The 20074-nt window shown below is 41.4% G+C and overlaps 2 protein-coding genes across 5 annotated transcripts; one reads left to right on the top strand and one right to left on the bottom strand.

Moving 5' to 3' along the window:
• Positions 1–4401: 4401 nt before the first annotated feature.
• lig3 (ligase III, DNA, ATP-dependent) lies at positions 4402–14110 on the top strand. Of its 4 annotated transcripts, none has more exons than XM_027178676.2 (21): positions 4402–4631; positions 5893–6451; positions 6533–6661; positions 7020–7232; positions 7359–7510; positions 7601–7767; positions 7862–7939; positions 8023–8191; positions 8287–8442; positions 8538–8669; positions 8759–8838; positions 8982–9069; positions 9184–9261; positions 9349–9472; positions 9673–9815; positions 11470–11544; positions 11866–12012; positions 12551–12701; positions 12929–13032; positions 13170–13253; positions 13756–14110. In XM_027178676.2, the coding sequence occupies exons 2-21, from the start codon at positions 5941–5943 to the stop codon at positions 13987–13989; spliced, it is 3015 nt and encodes a 1004-aa protein (XP_027034477.1). In that variant the 5' UTR covers positions 4402–4631; positions 5893–5940; the 3' UTR covers positions 13990–14110. The 4 variants fall into 4 exon arrangements, with proteins under 4 accessions (XP_027034477.1, XP_027034482.1, XP_027034479.1 ...); XM_027178681.2 differs by having other exon boundaries at positions 4451–4631; positions 5964–6451; XM_027178678.2 differs by lacking the exon at positions 4402–4631 and adding an exon at positions 4997–5292.
• rad51d (RAD51 paralog D) lies at positions 13430–19651 on the bottom strand. Its single transcript, XM_027178682.2, has 11 exons — positions 19366–19651; positions 19233–19294; positions 18623–18741; positions 17756–17837; positions 17302–17436; positions 17003–17098; positions 16832–16925; positions 16685–16755; positions 15843–16004; positions 15319–15440; positions 13430–14015 (listed from the first exon to the last, which is right to left on the bottom strand). Exons 1-10 carry the CDS (start codon positions 19445–19447, stop codon positions 15342–15344), a joined length of 1002 nt encoding a protein of 333 aa, XP_027034483.1. The 5' UTR covers positions 19448–19651; the 3' UTR covers positions 13430–14015; positions 15319–15341.
• Positions 19652–20074: the final 423 nt, after the last annotated feature.

Genomic DNA, 20074 nt, shown 5'->3' with positions numbered 1-20074 from the left:
CTGAGTTGTAGACTGATCCGCATCTCTAATGTGTCTTAAGTGTGAAGGAATGTGATCTGCGATGGGTTGGAACCCCGTCTAAGGTGTCTACTGGAGTCCCCTGGGATAGACACCTGACTCCTCATGACCCTGTGATGGATAAGCGATTATACGCACCGTAATATTATGATATGCTATTTATTAAGAGAACATTTTAGGGCTCAGGGACTTTAGGAACAAAGCACTGCTACTATGGAGCAGGTTTGAACAAGAACTATTAGATCTGATCTCTCTAATTTGTGTTTTCTGCTGTTACAAGCCAGAGGCAGTAAATTATAGGATGCATTGTGTATTCTCTAAGATATACTTTGAATCATTCATTCTCTTAGAAGTTTCCTTTAAAGTCATGAAAAGAATTCTCACATTTTCAGTTTTCTCAGATGTCTTATTCTGTTTCTAACTACCGCCTCCTCGGCCCATAGCAGATGAGACACAAGGCTAAAAAGATCAAGATTGAATGTTCTCCAAATTTCAGTCTTCTACTACCCACTGCATGCTGATTATACTAATATTGTTTTGAAGCAACATGTTGCTTGGGTAAAACGAAAAAAGAAAAAGGTTTATCCAGCTACTGAGATTCTGCAGCAGTCTTCCTCACTAATTAATTTCTCCCCCCAAAATGCCCCAAGGCTCTGAATGAGCAAACCTCTGGTTATCAGCTCCTAGTTTTAAAGCTCTGTAGTATATCGGCTCCTTCAAATATGCTAATGAATTAAATGGAAGACATCAGATAGATCATTAAAACAGCATTCATATGGTGGGTGTCTAAGAAAGTAATTACTGCCTCTTTCTCAAGTACTATGTAAATATGTAAATATGTACTATTTAAATGTTTACTGTTCTAATGCCGGGGGCACGGTGGCGTAGTGGTGAGCACGTTCACCTCACACCTCCAGGGTTGGGGGTTCGATTCCCGTGTGTGTGGAGTTTGCATGTTCTCCCCGTGCCTCGGGGGTTTCCTCCGGGTACTCTGGTTTCCTCCCCCGGTCCAAAGACATGCATGGTAGGTTGATTGGCATCTCTGGAAAATTGTGTGTGTGTGTGTGTGTGTGTGCGTGTGTGTGTGTGTGTGTGTGTGTGTGTGTGTGCCCTGCGATGGGTTGGCACTCCATCCAGGGTGTATCCTGCCTTGATGCCCGATGACGCCTGAGATAGGCACAGGCTCCCCGTGACCCGAGAAGTTCGGATAAGCGGTAGAAAATGAACGAATGAATGTTCTAATGCCAGATACGTATATATGTATGTAAATATAAGTATGTACACAGAGCACATTAAAAACCACAACAACTTCCTTGTGTGTCTGTGCATAAAAGCATCTTAACTCTTAAAAGAGCTCATAAGGTCAAAAGGTCTTAGGAGTAGGCATAACAAATAAGTAGCCTTATTTGTAGGCAGTGGTTCATTACAATTAAGCTCATGGTGTTGGATGAAGGAAAATTATGATCCTGAGAGTAACATACTGTAGCCACAGTGAGACATGGTGGTGGGTTTTTTTGTAAAACCCCTAAACATAGAGCATGCTTGAAACCCATTAAGCAACCGTGGAGGATTCTGAAATTGCGAGTCCATCAGAAGGACCCTCATTAACGACCGGGAACTGAAGACGATTTGCCAAGAGCAATGGGTCAACAATGCTGGAAAATAGTCAGCACCAATTGTCAAGGACAGCTGTTCTAATGTTGGTCATTTGTCAAATTCCTAAACCAATTCAGAATTAGAATCAGAATCAGCTTTATTGCCAGGCATGTTTACACATGCGAGGAATTTGTCTTAGTGACATAATCTCCACAGTGTAACAGGATGTCATATGCAGTATAGAAGAAATTGTATGTACACATTTACAGGTGTGAAATGTGCAGTTTAAATAAACATATGAAATATACATATGCAAATAAGTATACAATATATACAACTTGTATGTACACATGTGCAATTGTGAAGTGTGCAGTTGAAGTAAACAGTACAGACAATATGTATGCATGTATGTACAGAGTGCAAATATGAAATGTACAATTGAGGTATACATAGTGCAAATATTAGGAGTTGTGTGTTCCATGGTGTTAATTGTTCATCAGGTGGATTGCTTGAGGGAAGAAACTGTTCCTATGTCTGGTCGTTCTGGAGCTCAGGGCTCTGTAGCGCCGACCAGATGGCAACAGTTCAAAGAGGGAGTGTCCTGGATGGGTCCAATGTATATTTCAATTTTTCTATATTTTTTAAACTCATTTAAAAATATATACATGTTGAGAGCGGGATCTAAAGGTCTAAAGTCCTAAAACTTGTTCGCATCTGCCAGGAGGTTAAGACTTAGATAGATATTGATGAATCATTTTACAAGACATTGGTGATCTTTGATAGATCGTATCCATAACCACATGCTGGTTATAAATGTGCTAAATTCAATTTATTGAACATTTCCATTTTATGATTTAAATGGTTGTTTTTTGTTTTTAAAGCCTATACATCAGGTACGACATAAAACTCAGTAGACTGCAGCAACTGCCGAATGAGACTGATTGCCTGGGATTGTCCATGCTTTAACTGAATTATGCAGATATATATATATATATATATATGATGCTCCAACCACAGGATGGCACACCAGCAGAGTCCTTTACATCAGTCAGTCACAGAACCAATAAGCACCAGGATGATTTTGAAAGATTTAATCTTGGGAATTGAGGCAGGATTGTAAAAAGAGTCATAAATAATAGTCCTGGACTTCGGCTTTGATGATCCAGCATGTGGGCTCTGAAATGAGGTGAAGAGGTGGATGGGTGTAAATCACGTCTTTGGCTATCAAACCAAAACAGTTCAAATGATGATCAAATTTCCATGCCTCATGTTGAGATGAAATGAAAGTAGCTCTGAGCGCTAGGATGGTGCCTGTTAAAGAATGATAAAAATGAACAGATTTCAAAATTTAATGAAGACCCTGGTGTAGACAGAGAACAGGTTTTTTATTATTATTATTATTATTATTATTATTTATTTATTTATTTATTTATTTATTAATAAAAAAAACTGTACTTATTTTTGTGTGAGAGAAATGCTGACATCTTTTGGGGTGTTGAAGAAATGCAAGCAATTTTAAACAGATTTTGCTTTTAATATTTTTATATAAAATGATCTATTAATGTTTTTGGAGAACTGTTATGAAGGCTGCTGCCTGCCAATAATTCACTGTGAGGCCTGGCTTCATTTACTTATATAGCTATAACAAATGATGGATGGATTCGCACAAAACATGAGATGTATATTTTCGGGACGACTTATGAGACTGTCTAGTAAGGGACACAGGAAGACAGAAAACTGTATTTTTATTTTTACATTATTTTTCTTGGGAGAAAAATAGCTATAGTCTATATGTAATACTTGTCTTATCTCCAGGATTCAAAATGTTCCACTCACCCAGCCTTAAGAATTTAAGAGTTGTCCTGTTTAATTTAGGATATGTAAAATCTAAAAATGTGTTCATAGGAGATCAAAACTAAGCTTGTTGGCTATAACAAACTACTGTTATGTTTGGCAAAATTACAGACAGTATACATATGTTAAGGATTATTGAGGACTGATAGACATACTAAGATATTTCAGTTTGAAACTGGGTGGTCCCAGGTGGCTATTACACAGCCAAACATCCCAGTATGATGGGGTCATCTATCTCCATGGGCCATACCCATAATATCAGGGTGTGTGCCACAGTGACCTGTTCATCTGGGACACCAGGTCTGGTTTGATGGGTAATGGGCACAGATGGCCCATAAGTCATATCAACAGCAGATGGAACCATGTGGTCTGTTCAGTCAGAACGGGGCTATTAGCAACGCAGCCTGCTGAATGCTCTGCAGGGTCATCCGTAAAAGCATATAAGCATACAAGCATACAGCCAATTGTGTGCTTATGTCTAAGAAGAGGAATCACCTGTTTGTACAGCGTTATATATTATGTGTAGCACAAAGTATGACAGTTTTAAGAAGACTCCATTTTCTTGAATATGAAAATTACACAAGCCAAGATGGCCAAGCTTAGAGAACATCTCAGTCACAGCTACAGTACTAACACGCCATCATGGGGGAACTGTTTATAAGAAAATAACACAAAATGGATGCAATTGCCTCTGACTCGTGTTGATGGATTTAGTCATTAATAAGGATGCTGCAAAATGTAGTCCAGCTGTTTGACCAGCTCGCCCAGTGTTTTTGGAAACGGCCGCTCACACTAAGCTGAAAATGTATTAACATAATGGTCTACAATGCAAATCAGTGGTGAGACTAGGAACTTGACCATAAACGTTAAAAAAGGAACCAGTGGCTTACCTAACACATCCACCATAAACTCTCAGAATCAGAATCATCTTTATTCTGATTCTAAGAGTTTACTCAATTCAAGTTTATTTGTATAGCACTTTTTACAATTGACATCGTCTCAAAGCAGCTTTACAGAACATAAACATAGAACAAAAGGTTAATATAAAGAATAATATAAAGAATAATAGAATAGAAAATTCAAGATTAATATTAGATAGATTTAGTTCACAATGTTTGTATTTGTCCACAATGAGCAACTCTGAGGTGACTCGGGCAGCAGTGGTGAGTAAAAACTCCTTTAGATGGTAAAGGGAGAAACCTTGAGAGGAACCAGACACAAAGGGGAACCTCATCCTCATATGGGTGACACTGGAGGGTGTGATTATAAATATACAGTCTGATAAATGTTGTATTGATTTAAAAGATCACATGGAGATCATATCTCTTTAGTATCACAGAGTCTAACTGGAGCTGGTAGATCTCTAGATGCCCCAGGATTCTCAGAGTCGGCCTCATCTCAGTGAAGGTCCAAAATCTTCATTGCACGAGTTTATGGTGGATGTGAGACTCTACTCTTGTGTGCTTTTGTTTTTAATAATCAGTGAATGCCATAAATTATGTTGATCTGATTGCTAAATTCATGGCAAATGTCTACATAATTAAATGCATTTAAATACGTAAAAGCAATTAGATTAGATGGTTAGATTTCCTCTGCAGCCCCTTTATAGTCCTGAGCAAGTGTTTTTTTTTTTTTTTGGGTCAAAAATAATCCTACGCATGCGCAGAGCGCAGGAAGCGCATACAAACAAAGAGGAAGCGCGTGTGTTTGACTTAAAGGGGAACGCACTATGCAGTGAGCGCGATAGCTCTGTTCTACACGCCATTTCATACAGAAGGAAGAAAATCTTAATAAGGTTAAGAAGTGAAAACGAACACCAAAGGGGTAAGACGGATTCGTTGGTGTTAGAACCTGTACGATCGTTTTAATACGTATCGATGCAGCATTAGCTTCACCAGTTAGCATTAGCCTCAAGGCTGAATACTAAATCCTCCTGTGCGCCCTATATAAAGTGCACTACTTCTAGTATAATGTTCTTTAGACACCCTATGTAGCGCACTTATGTGTACAATATGGGATATTCTGGATGAAACCTTATACTGAAGCTGCTATATGGTGTATAACAACTTATAGCTAGTTTGGTTGTCGTGGTAACAATATGTAGTTTGGTTGTCGTGGTAACAAGAATATGTAGTTTGGTTGTTAAACAGCTTTTAGAATTTTACTCAACTCGATGGGTTTGTTAACGCCTTTGGTTAATTTGTAAGTGTATGCATTGTTTTTCAAAATGTAAGGACTGGTGTTGTTTTGGGTGTAAAAGTTAGTAACTTTTATTAGATTATATATTATTATTATGATGAGTTTCCGATCGAAAATAGTTCCTGTTTATTCGTGTGACGTCATCGCGTTGAAGCAAAACTGCCACGTGCCTTGTGAAAGTAAAGATTTATACATGTATACATATATACACATCCTGTCTTGTAGAAATCACACTGCCTTGTGTGAGATGTCCCACTTTCCAATGTAACCTGGATGCACGGGCTCGGTTTTTGCAGGACAGCTAGAACCCTCTGTAGGACTTTCCGTCTGTGCCAGACACAAGGTACACATCCACTCCAGCAGTGCAGAAGCCCTCTGATCCAAGCTTTGGCTTGGGGCTTTGCCTTGACAGAAAGACAACCATCAAGACACTTCGGTCTCACGTCTTTATCTTACTTTGCCGTCTCTCGGGCCGTGTGGCAGGACGACCGTTCGACCATGGCAGAGCAGAGATTCTGCGTGGAGTATGCGAAGCGAGGCCAGGCAGGTTGTAAAAAGTGCAAGGACAAGATCATGAAGGGGTTGCTACGCATCGGGAAGATCGTGCCCAACCCCTTCAGTGAGTCTGCCGGAGAGATGAAGGAGTGGTATCACGTAAAGTGCATCTTCGAGAAGCTTGAACGCGCACGGGCCACAACCAAGAAGATCGAGGACATTACTGATCTGGAGGGCTGGGAGGAATTGCAGAATGAGGATAAAGAGCTGATCAATAAGCTTGTAGCAGGTATGTATTGCGAGCTGCATGGAGAAAAACACTCAGGGATGTTTGAAATGCTTATACATTCCTTCTCTCTTGTCTGATCAGATCTAGCTGCCAAGGCTAACGCAAGTCCAAAGAAGAAGGTGCAAGCCAAGTTAAACACCAGTGGGCAGATATCAGCTCCTCTTGCCGATCCGACAGTGAACGCGCCACGCAAGTTTTCCGGTTTCACAGGTATTCGGTGGAGCTTAGGCAAACAGGAGTTATGCTAACACTTACAGTACTGTAAATTCTCAGTAAAGCCTTCAGGAAATATTGTTATTAAAAAAAATGTTCACATGGGTCTGTTAGTTTTCAGTACAGTCTTTACTATCTGTACTATCATAAGTCTCATGTTAGACATTTCACTTGACAGTACAGAGTAATAGAATAAGTATGAATTTATTCTATTATATTTGTTTGAACTGCTATAGTGTAAGACGAACTACGGTGTGTTTTTAGAGAATAAATTTTTAGATCGATCAAAATGCTTTTGAAATTTGCTTTTTTTCTGTTAGCTCAATAATTTGCTCACACTCTCCGTCTTCCACAGCAACAAAGGCAGGTTCCTCCTCATCGAGTCCAGGTCCGTCTCCTGCCAAAGCCTCTCAGGGCAGCGTCTTGTCTGCTCAGTTTTGCCAGCCCGACCATAAGGACTGCTTGTTCCGCGAGTTCCGCAAGCTTTGCGCCATGGTGGCCGAGAAGTCTAGCTACAACGCGAAGACGGAGATCATCAAAAACTTCCTAAAGAAGGGCTCTGGTGGAGGTAGGATCTACTCACAAAAGATATACATTTAAGGTTATGTCAGAGACTGTGGTTTCCTATTGTTTCAATTCAACTGGAGCAACCATCATCTTCTTCTTCTTCTTCACTGTGTTCCTCCTACAAAAGACAAGTTTATGGGCGATCTCTACCTGACAGTGAAGCTGCTCCTCCCAGGCGTTGTGAAAAGCGTTTACAACCTCAACGACAAGCAAATCGTGAAACTCTTCAGCCGCATCCTTGACTGCAACCAGGACGACATGGTGCGCGACCTAGAACAGGTCAGTCCTCTAACTCCTAAACATACATATATTTGGAGTGCGCTTGAAAAGTTGCATAAAAACAACTTTCATTTTTGGTGTCCAACAAAGGGAGACGTCTCGGAGACAGTGCGGATGTTTTTCGAAGATTGCAAGTCTTTTCCTCCTTCAACCAAGAGTCTGCTGACCATCCAGGAAGTGGACGCTTCTCTAACACGCTTGGCTAAGCTTACTAAAGAAGATGAGCAGCAGGCAGAGCTGGAGGCCATTGCAAAAAAGTGAGCCTTGCAATATTGTTAACATACAAATGTACTTTGTTTTTGGTTTATTTATATCAAAACCAAATATGTTTCTCTTTTTTCTGGTTACCAGATGCACAGGGAACGACTTGAAATGTTACATCCGTCTAGTGAAACATGACCTGAAGATTAATTCTGGTGCCAAACACGTGTAAGTCTTTCATCCCACTAACTGAAATAATTAACATCACCTTTTGTCCCAATCAACAAATGCCGAGCTGTTTTTCTATGCAGCCTGGATGCTCTAGACCCCAACGCCTACGACGCCTTCAAAGCCTCTAGGAACCTTGGTGACGTGGTCGACAGAGTCCTGCGCAATCAGGAGGAGGCGTCCAACGGAGGGGGCCCGAGAAAGCTCTTGAGTATCGAGGCCACACTTATGACCCCCGTGCAGCCAATGCTGGTCAGGGCTCTTCCTTAATAGTCATTTGCATGAAGCGTCAACGTACTTAAGCCGAGAGACCAATGAGTGTTGATTTGTTGTGCTGCTTCTTCCAGGCAGAAGCCTGCAAGTCCATTGAGTACGCCATGAAGAAATGCCCCAATGGAATGTACTCGGAGATCAAGTACGATGGCGAGCGCGTGCAAGTGCACAAGAACGGAGATCATTTCAGCTACTTCAGCCGCAGCCTCAAACCTGTGCTGCCTCACAAGGTACGACACCCGAATCAAATTCACCCTGGTAGAAATCCTCACGATGTTCGGTTCAACTCACATGCGAGGCGGTCTTGTCTTGTGTATCTTCCTAGGTGGCGCATTTTAAAGAGTTTATTCCTCTGGCGTTTGCCGGAGGCCACAGCATGATTCTAGACGCTGAAGTTCTCCTGATTGATACCAAGACTAGTAAGCCTCTACCGTTCGGGACATTAGGTGTTCACAAAGTAAGCATGGCTTAGTAAGCAGAGTTCACAGCTTAGGACAGGTGAAATGATATTAAAGATAACCGATGACGTTTCTGTCTGCGTTTCAGAAAGCGGCGTTTCAAGACGCACAAGTCTGCCTGTTTGTTTTCGACTGCATTTATTTCAATGGCGTCAGTCTCATGGACAAGTAAGTGCTTCGTTAACACCTGTTCAATTCTTTTACCTGTTGAAACGAGTGTGATTAAACTAATGCAACAAATCTTTCCGTTTATTCTCGTTAATCTTTATTTTTGTAGCATCCATTCTGTAAGATTTCATTGTGCTTTGCAGGCCGCTCTGCGAGAGAAGAAAATTTCTTCATGACAACATGGTGGAAGTTCCGGACAGGATCCTGTTTTCCGAGATGAAGCACGTCACGGTACGTCTTCCTTTTACGTTTCCTATTTACACTATAAGATGTGATTGGATGCTTCTTGATAATAAACCAGCTTCATGAACAAACGAGAATAAACACAGGGTTGTGTTCTGATAGAGAGCTGCTGACCTGGCTGAAATGATCACACGAGTCATCAGAGAGGGACTGGAGGGACTCGTTCTGAAAGACGTCAAGGTAAAAGAACTCTGAGTTGGAGGCTCTAGCAATCAGAATGGTGTTGCTGTATGTGGAGTGTGAGTGAGAGCTGATCTCTGATCACAGGGGATGTACGAACCTGGGAAACGCCACTGGCTGAAGGTGAAGAAAGACTATCTGAATGAAGGAGCAATGGCCGACACTGCAGATTTGGTGGTTTTGGGGGCGTTTTATGGAACAGGTTCAAAAGGTATGTAAGATGGCCTACTTAATAGTACATCATTTATTTATTTATTTAGAAAAAAGAAGGGGAAAAAACAGCAGTAATTTCCAATAACCTCCACCTAACTCATTTAAGGCCTGGGTTAACATTTGTTTTCTGGCCCAGAAATTGTCATCATACAATATCCAAGCTAACTGTAGCCTTGCCAATCCTATTGTTCTACCTAGGTGGAATTATGTCCAGTTTCCTCATGGGCTGCTATGATCCTGACTCAAAGAAATGGTGCACGGTGACGAAATGCTCCGGTGGCTACGACGACGCCACACTAGCCAGACTGCAGAAGGAGCTGGACGTCATTAAAATCGGCAAGGTAAAGAAAGAAAAAAATCAAGCCCATCCTGAGCACTTCTTTAGCTCTTCATGTCTGTCAGTGCTCTTAACCCCATTAACAAGACAGATAATTCGCTCTTTGTTTTACCGAAACTTGGCTCGGTCACTCAATCCCGGACAGTGGATTACTTCTCTCGGGCTTCCACTTGCACCGTGCGGATCACGTAACGAAGCTTACGGACATGATTCTCTTTGTCGACTTCAGTTCAGCTTTTAATACAATCATTCCGGAAATTCTCCACTCCAAACTCCTAAGGTTCACTATACCCCCTTCCATCTGTCAGTGGCTCACCAGCTCATGTCGGTTTCTTCTCTACAACATTAGAAGGATTCCATCATTTTTGTCCACACAGACTGCTCAGGTACTAGTTCAGTCTCTTGTCATTTCTAGACTGGATTACTGCAATGCACTGCAATCCGTCCTCTGCAAATGATCCAAAATGCAGCTGCCCGGCTTGTTTTCAACCTGCCAAAGTTCTCGCATACCACCCCGCTGCTGCGATCCCTCCACTGGCTTCCGGTAGCTGCACGCATCAGATTCAAAACACTGATGCTGGCCTACAAAGCCAAAAACAGACCAGATCCCTCTTACCTCAAAGCCCTCATCACCCCTCGCACTGCACGCCCCAACCTCCGATCTACCAGCACTGCTCGACTGGTTCCACCATCTCTCAGGGTAAGAGGCAAGTATACTACAAGACTCTTCTCTGTTCTGGAACCAAGGTGGTGGAATGAACTTCCCCTAGAGGTCCGGACAGCTGAGTCACTGGCTATTTTCAAGTGGCGGCTGAAGACCTACTTATTCGGGAAACACTTCAACTAGCACTTCTTTCCTTATCCTTAAAAAAAAAACCTGACACTTTTTCAATGTTTTAAACTCATGGTATCTTAAGTATGTAACCTAGTGAGCCAGCATTAATGTATTCAGTGTTAGAGATTTAAGCACTTATGTACGTCACTCTGGATAAGGGCGTCTGCCAAATGCTGTAAATGTAAATGCCTTCAAGTTTCTGTGCACTACCATTTCCCAAGACCTGAAAAGGGAGTGCAAAATAAACTCTATCATCAAAAAGGCCCAGCAGAGGATGTACTTTCTAATTAAGGAAGTACGGCCTGCCAAAGGAGCTGTTGATGTTCTACACTGCAGTCATTGAATCTGTCCTGTTCACACCCATCACCAACTGGTTTGGTGCAGCAACAAAACAGGACAGAATCAGACTGCAACGAAGGGTTAAAACAGCAGAAAAAATAATTGGTGTCCCCCCCCGCCCACTTCCCAGGACTTGAACGACGCAAGAACCAGAAACCGGGCAGGAAAAATCACATCATCTGTGATATGTTACACACACTACTGCTGCTGCATATTGTACAAAAAGCATATTATTGCACAATATTGTTATTCACACTTCCCACACTTTATGTACATAACTGATCGGTCATATTCTGTATTCATATTTAATACTCATATCTATTGTATCACATCTGCATTGTCTTGTATAGTCTGTATTATTTTTGTATAGTATAGTGTTATTCACATCTGTACTTTTGAGAGTCACAAACAGCTGGAACTAAATTCCTTGTGTGTGTCAACACACTTGGCCAATAAACCTGTTTCTGATTTCTCTCCTTCACAGGATCCCAGCAAGATCCCACCCTGGCTAAAAATAGTGAAGAACTACTATCCGGATTTTCTCATTCGAGATCCTGAGGTAAAATAATCTGATGTGTATCAGAGGTGTTGAATACTTGTGTACTTTGAAAATAGGTTATCTTTTCTATAGTAACAGTTGAAACAGATTAGAAAGGTTCTGTAACTTAAGAATGAAAAAGTTATAGCAGGTCATATGGCGATGGTTTATGTTCACACTTTATGGAAGGAGTCTCCAGCGTCTGGAGGGGGTTAGAAAGACGTTATAGAACTGGAAAACTATTGTGTATAAAAAACTCTGTGTATTATACGGAATAAAACACTCTGGGATGTGATGTTTTTGGGCAATTGTTAACCCCGGGATGTTGCTCTTGGCTCACAGACAGCCCCAGTTTGGGAGATCACAGGAGCAGAGTTCTCCAAGTCGGAAATGCACACGGCCGACGGCATCTCCATCCGTTTTCCACGGTGCACTCGGATGCGTGACGATAAGGACTGGAAGACGGCCACCAACCTTCACCAGCTCAAGGTTTGGCAACACTAAGAAGCATGTAATTACATACCAGCACTATGTGGCCATAAGTATGTGGACACCTGACCACTGGATATACATGTAACAAAACTATATGCGTTAATAAGGAGCTGGTCCCAGTTTGTAAGAAGGAAAAAGACAGTCTTGTGTGTATTTGGTGTTCCATTTCCTCCCGAGGGGGCTTTGTAGGGATGCAGATCATTGTCTAAATATCGTGTCTAAATGCAGCTTGCTTTGTGCACTGGGGTACCGTTGTGCTGGAACAGATTGTATGCTGTAGCCATAAGATTCCCTGCCACGAAGACTTTCTCTGTGTAACAGTGATGTTCACAACAGTTTGGGGAGGTGTCCACATACTATGGGACATATAGTGTACGAAAAACCAGAGTCAAATAATTTAATATTTAAGGTAAGTTAAGGTTAGCTTTGTTCTTGGTCACTTATCAGGATTACCTGGAAATACCATGCAATGGCATAAGCAATCCTCTCGATGAGTGAATTCAATGCACCAATGATTAAAATGTCCGCTTTGTAGGAACTTTACCGAGTCTCGAAGGAGCGGTGCGACTTCGAGGTGACAGCAGGGCCGTCTACAAGCATCAAAGATGAAAAGGAGTCATCAGGAGGAGACAGCGGCGGTGGCTCACCGTCCACCTCCAATGAAGCAGCGAGCTCGATGAAATCCAGTAAGTTTCAGGTTGTATTGTAATCCTGGTTCTTCTTCGATGCTAAATCACTTCAGATTTCATCCACATCCATCATTCAAATCGTTTAGGCATCAAATAGTGATTACAGATAACGCAAGAAGTTTCGGCACTCTGTTATTAATCAAAATCTCTTGGAAGATGTGTAGAACCCGGCCTTCAGAAATGTGAGTGGAGTAAATTTAGTTCATGCCATATTTCTGTTACAGAAAATGGTCACACTCCAAAGCCGAATCCGGCGAAACCCAAGAAACCTGCAACTCCGTCTCCTGCCAAGAGGAAGCTGCCTGCTAAGGAACACGGAACAAAGAAGGTCTGCAGCATATGGAAACGGACAGAAATCTTATTTCCTGTGGTGCACAGAGCGTGCCACAGGTTCTTGCACTTTGCACAGATTCTTCTGCTCTCCTGCAGGACTTTACTCAGGTCACTTGCTCTGATTCGTTTCAGATTAAGGTCGAAACCGTTTGCAGCAACGGGCAAAGCAAAGCAAAAGCCTCTCCGTCTAAAGCAGCTGACCCACAGACTGAAAAGGTCAGTGTTATTTATTTGATCATTTTATATTATGCATTGAAATGGTAAAAAGAAGCCACAGACCAAGAATCATTCTAAACAATTTCAGCTCCTTGAAGGTTTTAGTCTAAGTTTAGTTAAGTTTCCGCCCAAAAAAAAAAAACTATATTAACACACAGTCTTGCATGACGAAGGTGACATATTCAGTCTCAGCACTCGATAATGCTGTAGCTTTATTAAGATGTAATAAACACTAACAGAATAGCTATCATGGACATTTCACGTCATCAAATTTAACCACAAATGGATAAAAAAGTAGAACTTGTCATTCTTTCGTAAGCTAAAATAGTAACTGATTAAAGTTCCTGTGCTATAAGAGGAATAAAACGCCTCAGGACATGCTCTTAAAGGAAAATAACCAACAACAGGGTGGTTACTTTCTTTCCCTGTAACACAAAGTGATGCGTTTTGTTCCTTACTTGAAATGATTCATTAGAATTTGCTCATGAACCCACGTTTGCAGACCCTGCTGAACATCTTCACCGGTGTAAAGCTGTACCTCCCACAGTCGGTACCGGAGTTCGACAAGCTGCGGCGCTACTTTGTGGCGTACGACGGCGATCTAGTTCCCGATTACGCCGCTGCCTCTGCAACACACACGCTGGCCGAGCCAGAGGAGAACAGCCAAGCCCAGAAAGTCAGCTCCAACTGGATCTGGCAGTGCATCAGGAAAAGAAGAGTGATTCCCCCTTGCTGAAAGACAGACCCGTCCTGAAGAAGAATCTACAGAAAAAATATTTTACTTTTGAAATGGTTTCTCAACAATGGTGCTTTTACAAAAAAAAAAATAATAATAAACCTTCCCCTTGTGAAATGTATCGAAAGCATCATAAGCTTTCCACTACTTCCAAACAGGATTCGTTTTTTCTTAATATGTGCAGCAGAAGCCATCACTGATCTCACCTTGTACACATTGTCTGGATAGATAGAGGTTTTTTTATTATGCAGAAACGTAATGTTTGAGCGCATCATGTGCTGAATGTCTTTTTTTTTTTTATGGAATAAGAAACTGGTTTTCTAGAACAGGAGAGAATGTAGCTTGCCTATGCAAAGCATATCACACACACACACACACACTCCTGGGCCCTGTTCTTGGTGAGTTATCTAGATCAGCTAGCTTGCTGATGATTTCTCACTTTTTTACAGGATTTGTCCAGCTCATAAGCAGGTAAAGGTTTACACTGTATAGTTTTCAGCATGATTTCCTAAATCCACGCCGTCTAAACTTAGACATTTTAAACGTGCTCGTGCCATCATCACAAACTTCACTAAACTACTCGATTCCGCAGGCGCCGTCGAGCAACCTGACTGGAAGCGCTATGATTAGTCAGTCTTATCTATAGTCCATTAGAGGCGTCTTATCTTGGATTTCCAAAGCAACATAATAAGAATGGAGTTCTTTGTTTGCGATGGAGATGATTTTTATACACTAACAAAAAAAAAAACAAAACATGATGCAGTATGTCACGTAGTTTGGAACAGTGTGCATTATTACACGATGTGTCTGTTTCTAAAAGACTAGCACATAGCAACAAATGTCACATCGAACCTTTTTAACGCTTGAATTAATTCCATGATGTAACAAAACAGAACACTTCTCAATACTAAAGTAAACACCCAGGCTCATTGACCGCTGTATTTTTCCATTTACAACCAAACTGGAAATAGAAAGACTGGTAAGTTATTAATCCCTTCTTGGTGGTGAATAGAATTTATTACCACAGTACAGATCTGATTCATTCTCTATTTCAGCGAGGTTTATATCAACACGCTAGCATTATTCGTATGTAGGTACAGTTACTATAGTAACGACTGGCCCCGGATAAAGCTGTAAACAGAAAATTATAATCGTTGGCAAATTTCTGTGGTTAAAAAAAGGAATAAAAGGTTTCAAGGTGTGCTGTATAATCAACCTGGTGATGATTCTTTTCCTTCCTGTTTCATTCCTTACTACACACATCTCGCACTGTTTATAAACCTAGCGCTATCCTACTGCACATATATTTAACATCATGATATTTGCTACCTAAATGTTAGTAGTGCAGCTTCTTATGAATCAGCGTCCAGTTTTCTCTTCCCAGTAAACCCAGGTCGTGACTCTTCCTGAGGCTGTGGGCTCAAGTCAAACTCCTCCGTCAGGTAGCAGGGCTTTAAAACGACAAAAGATTCTAATGAACATCTAGAGAATTTAGCAGGCAGCAACATGTTTCACTGACAAACATCTAGAAAGGGTTTCCTTATATGCACACACACACACACAACACTGAGCTCCAGAATTATTGGCACCCTTGGTCAAGAAGAGTGAGTGATTGGGTTATGAATAAATGACTCAATAACGAGTTCAAGCTCACAGTGAACATGAAAGAAATCTAAATCACTGAAGTGATGGCGGCTTTAACTATTTACCCGACCAACACCCAACAACTTAAAGCATGGGTGCCATTACTTCTGGAGCTGACTAAAACGTATGCAAGTTTGTCGTCTCGGCTTCAGAATGACAAACGTGTTGAGTGATTTGAAGTGTTTTTGCTGTTGGGTGTTAAAACTGACCCGCCGAGAGGATTTAAGAAGAGTCGCAGTACGTGAGCTGGAAGAAGCTCCGGGCTGCTCGGTTCGCTGAAGGAGGATTCGTGTGCGTGGAACGTGACTCCATGAATGCCCCAGTCCTGCCTTCAGCTGATTGTTCCCATCTCGCGTCACATGATTGGTCACCTGGCCATCGATATATTCATATATGGAGCTGAATTCCATCCAGTTCAACAATTTGCACTAGATTGACCAAATGGAAGGAATTCTTCCTGCATGGTAAAAGGGCTTTTCACACCTGAAACAATTCACCTGAGGTCATTGTAACAGAAGCCTGGGTTATTTTGTTATGTTTTGCATCGCTAGTACTTTACCCGGGGTTAACGATTAATCCATGTGGGTGTTCAACAATCTTGATTGCATTCCTAATCCTCTTATTTGTGTATTTGAGCTGTCGTCTGCCACAATTGAATAAATGCAACCGGTAAAGATAACGGCTTGTCTCGCACCTTCATATCAGTCGCTCTGTAAAAGTCTCCTTGGCTATTTAAAGCCTACGGAGACACACAAATTGTTCCGATTGACACATTTCAATCACTTTATGACTTTTCTCCATCATATGCTGACTCTTGTTGGGTTTCTGTAACGTATGTATAAAACCCGTGATATGAGGAGCATGCTGTTCACGATCAAATTGCTTAGCATCGTGTCACACTGTACACTGTTTGGTGTTGAAGCAAGCTTTAATAACCCCACGTCTCTAAGGTGAAACGTTCCTCTAGCCGGGATTAAAATCAGGGTTTGGTACGTAGATACAAGCACAGTGTGAAAAGCCCTAACAAGTCTCAGCTATGATAAATACTCACCAGAACGGCTACGTTAAATTCTTTGGCGATTATTTTCAGCTCTGTAGCCACCTGCATCATCAAGGACATACCTACAGTACAAATACAGAATGAGACAAATCGAAGCCGACTCAGACGTTCGGCTGCATGAGAAAAAAAAGCGTCAACCTTCGTTCTGTTTCCCTCCAAGCATGTGTGAGAGCACGGCCGAGACGGAATCCACAATCACGGCTTTGACCGAACCACCTACGCCGACTGATCCCTGAGTAAATTAAGTTGTCAGATTAAACTTGAACATATTTGTGAGCATAAATAAGTTTTAAAAATCAATCAGTTTACCTTCTGGAGGCTGCTGGCTCTTAGATTTTGAAGGCAGGACAGTAAGGTGAAGATGTCAAACACTCGGAGCACGTCGATCCTCTGAAGAGCGTTCATCTACAACAATCGCAATTTACTTATTAACTTAAACCTATGTTCATGTTATCACTTACATTACAACAGCTACACATCTACAATCCAAAAATAATAGTCTCTGTGTAGCTAGAGTAACAACAAATATAGAATATACCGTAAACCCTGTATATGAAAATAAATCGTGGTGCTGATGGGATCAGTTCAGAGCAAGGTGGATGTCCTACCTGCTCTGCTGTATTGCCGGTTTTCTGCTGGAGAATCTGAAGCAGCCGTTTAGCGTATAGTCCTCCGTTTGTGTCGATGTACGTTACCTTCTGCTTGAGCTCTTGGGCAACATGGACGGCTACGCTGAAGCACGTCTAAGGGAGAAGAAAAGATCGGAAGGAAAACCCAATTAAATAACACCAGACCTACAGGTATAACGGCTGATTTCAGGGTCATGAAAAGTCCTCGACTTGAGGAAGAAATTATTTGAATACAGAACATTTATACAATCTGCTAAGAATTTGGTTTATGTAACCACCGCGAATATTTATTTATTAACTTTTATTTTTCAGCTAAATGCTGATAAACGAGCCCACCTAAAAGGAGCCGATGATGGTCCTGGGGTAGTAGGACATGAAATGAGTCAAACACACTATATTAATCCATTTTGGAGGTTTAAATTGGAACACTCACCTGTGTTTTACCTGTTCCTGGTCCTCCGCACAGTTCAGTGATCTCGCCTGTGTACAGACCCGAGTCAAGCAGCTTGTCCACACTACACAGACAGAGAGGATGAAAAACAGACTTAAGAATAGAGATTGTTTGTACACTTGGTACACTTTATTACTATGGCAACCAGTTTACATACAAGTTTACAGTACGGTCTCAGATTATGCAAACAAGAATGGGGACAGAATCTGTGCCAATGCTTGTGGTTTTGGTGTGATGATCAGGCGCTCACGTACCTTCAGCCATATAGTGTGTTATTACATATCAACAGTGTGTCTGGTCTTGTTCGAAAATGGCTGTGGATGTGGGGGCAGATTTTCATTCCAAGCAAACAGAATGAAAAGCCTTACATGAGTGTATTAAAAGCCAAGTAAACAAGTGGAATCGGAGGTGGCTCCTGATAGAAACCCTGCAACCACACCAGCCCTTTCCGGATAAGATCGGTCTCCCCTGTTATACATGTTTGATGGCGGTGATACATGTTTATCAGCACACTGTTAGCACTTACTAGTTTAGATATTTTAGCCCCAGATGTGCACCAAGCAACATTAAAAGACAAAAATTACACTAACAATGTGACCAAACAGGCTACAGTCTTGTGGTTCCACAAGTTTTCTACAGGTAAACAAGACCAAGTGTATAGACAGATAAAGTTGATGATGTTGGCACAAAGACAAAGTAACCACCATTTCTTTTTAAGTACCCTTTGCCCTTCGGTGAATCCGGAATCATATCCGAGTCATGGAATAATGGTCCTAACTGTTTGCTATTTCCCAACTGGCAGTGTCTGCACACTTTTGTCTGTATAGGACAGCGAGGGAACGCAGTCACCTGGCGATTCCGGTGGACAGAATAGAAGTGGAGCTCAGCAGCTCGTCGTACAGGTCGGCTCCTGAGACAGGAAATGCCGCGTGCTGAGCCAGGAGCACACGTCGAACTGCTACCAAGGCCTTCAAAAAAAAAAATCAAACGCACTCGATACACACTTCACGTTTGTCTTGCACTTATCTATAGTCGCATAAATGAAAACAGCATGACAATGAAGTCCTCTAATCAAAAACCATCCCATTTTTGTTACAAATCCCAACTTCTGTGCAATAGCTGACATTTATACCTAGTCTCCTTAGGTAAGTTTTTTTTTTTTTTAAATGTGATTCATCGATAAAACTTACTTACGTACGTTTCTTTTTCCCTGTTCTAATTTATTCCCCCAAACAAAGTCAGGGTTTGGTTACGTTGACCCTGACCACAACAAAGCAGTCGCTGAAGATGGATGAACAGTTGAGTTCTGAGGTAACGTCGAGTTTAGAAATGACAGAATTAACTACGGTTATGGATTCAAATTCACTTAACATCTCAGAAAGACGAATATACGGACAAAACGTGCACCGAGTGTAGACATTGCTGGATATTTGGTTGTACAACTGAGATTATAACAAACCTTATAAGACACTGAGCATTTCAGGGCCAGTTGCTCTGGGTCAGACAATATAAGGTCCTCAACTGAAAGACAAATATGGTTAAATAGAGCAATGATTTATTGAATGTTAAGAGGATAATGTCTGAAGCAGAACCTGTTCTAACATCTCCTTCATGTAGAACCTTGATGAGGTCTTCACTCAACCCTGGACACAGACCTTCTCTGAGGAGAACCATGACACTTCCGGTGGAAGCATTCAGTAATAAGGAAACAAAACAATACCGGTTTATTCAGTCTAGAGAACAGTATGGCTACGACCAACATATTCATGTAAAATGTAAGTATTTCATAACAGTTTCTGGGCAAAAAATAAAACCATAACATCCCACTTAACAAAACTCACTCATCTTCCCAAAACGGCGATTCGCGCCGTATTAAAGCCAAGCCTACAAGATTGACATAAAATCCAGCCAATCAAATACACCTATTTTTTTGTAAGGCAACAATATCAGCCAATGAAAATAGAACTTGTGGTGACGCTACTACTTAGCGTTGCTAAGGTTGTTTAAGGTTGTTTTACACTAGCCAATCACTTGTTAGGAGGCGGGGTTTTCCGGAAAACGATTGTGGGGGCTGGAATGCAAAGTGTTTAAGGGCAAATCAGAGTTGCCTTATCCGTGTTTTTCACTCATTTTATGGTTATTAGTATACAGCATGTATGATAAATATTTTAAACTGTAAACATTTGTACACAATATTATTTCTGTATTAAGTTGATGAATGTATTATTAGTACCATGGGGTTGTTATACAAAACAACAGGGATGTGGTATATTTTGGCATGCTGGTTCAGTTTGTATTTTT

This window comes from Tachysurus fulvidraco, chromosome 26, assembly GCF_022655615.1.
Source record: "Tachysurus fulvidraco isolate hzauxx_2018 chromosome 26, HZAU_PFXX_2.0, whole genome shotgun sequence".
NCBI lineage: Eukaryota > Metazoa > Chordata > Actinopteri > Siluriformes > Bagridae > Tachysurus > Tachysurus fulvidraco.
The sequence above is the reverse complement of the archived record's forward strand: the minus strand, read 5'-3'. Positions and strand labels throughout refer to the sequence as shown.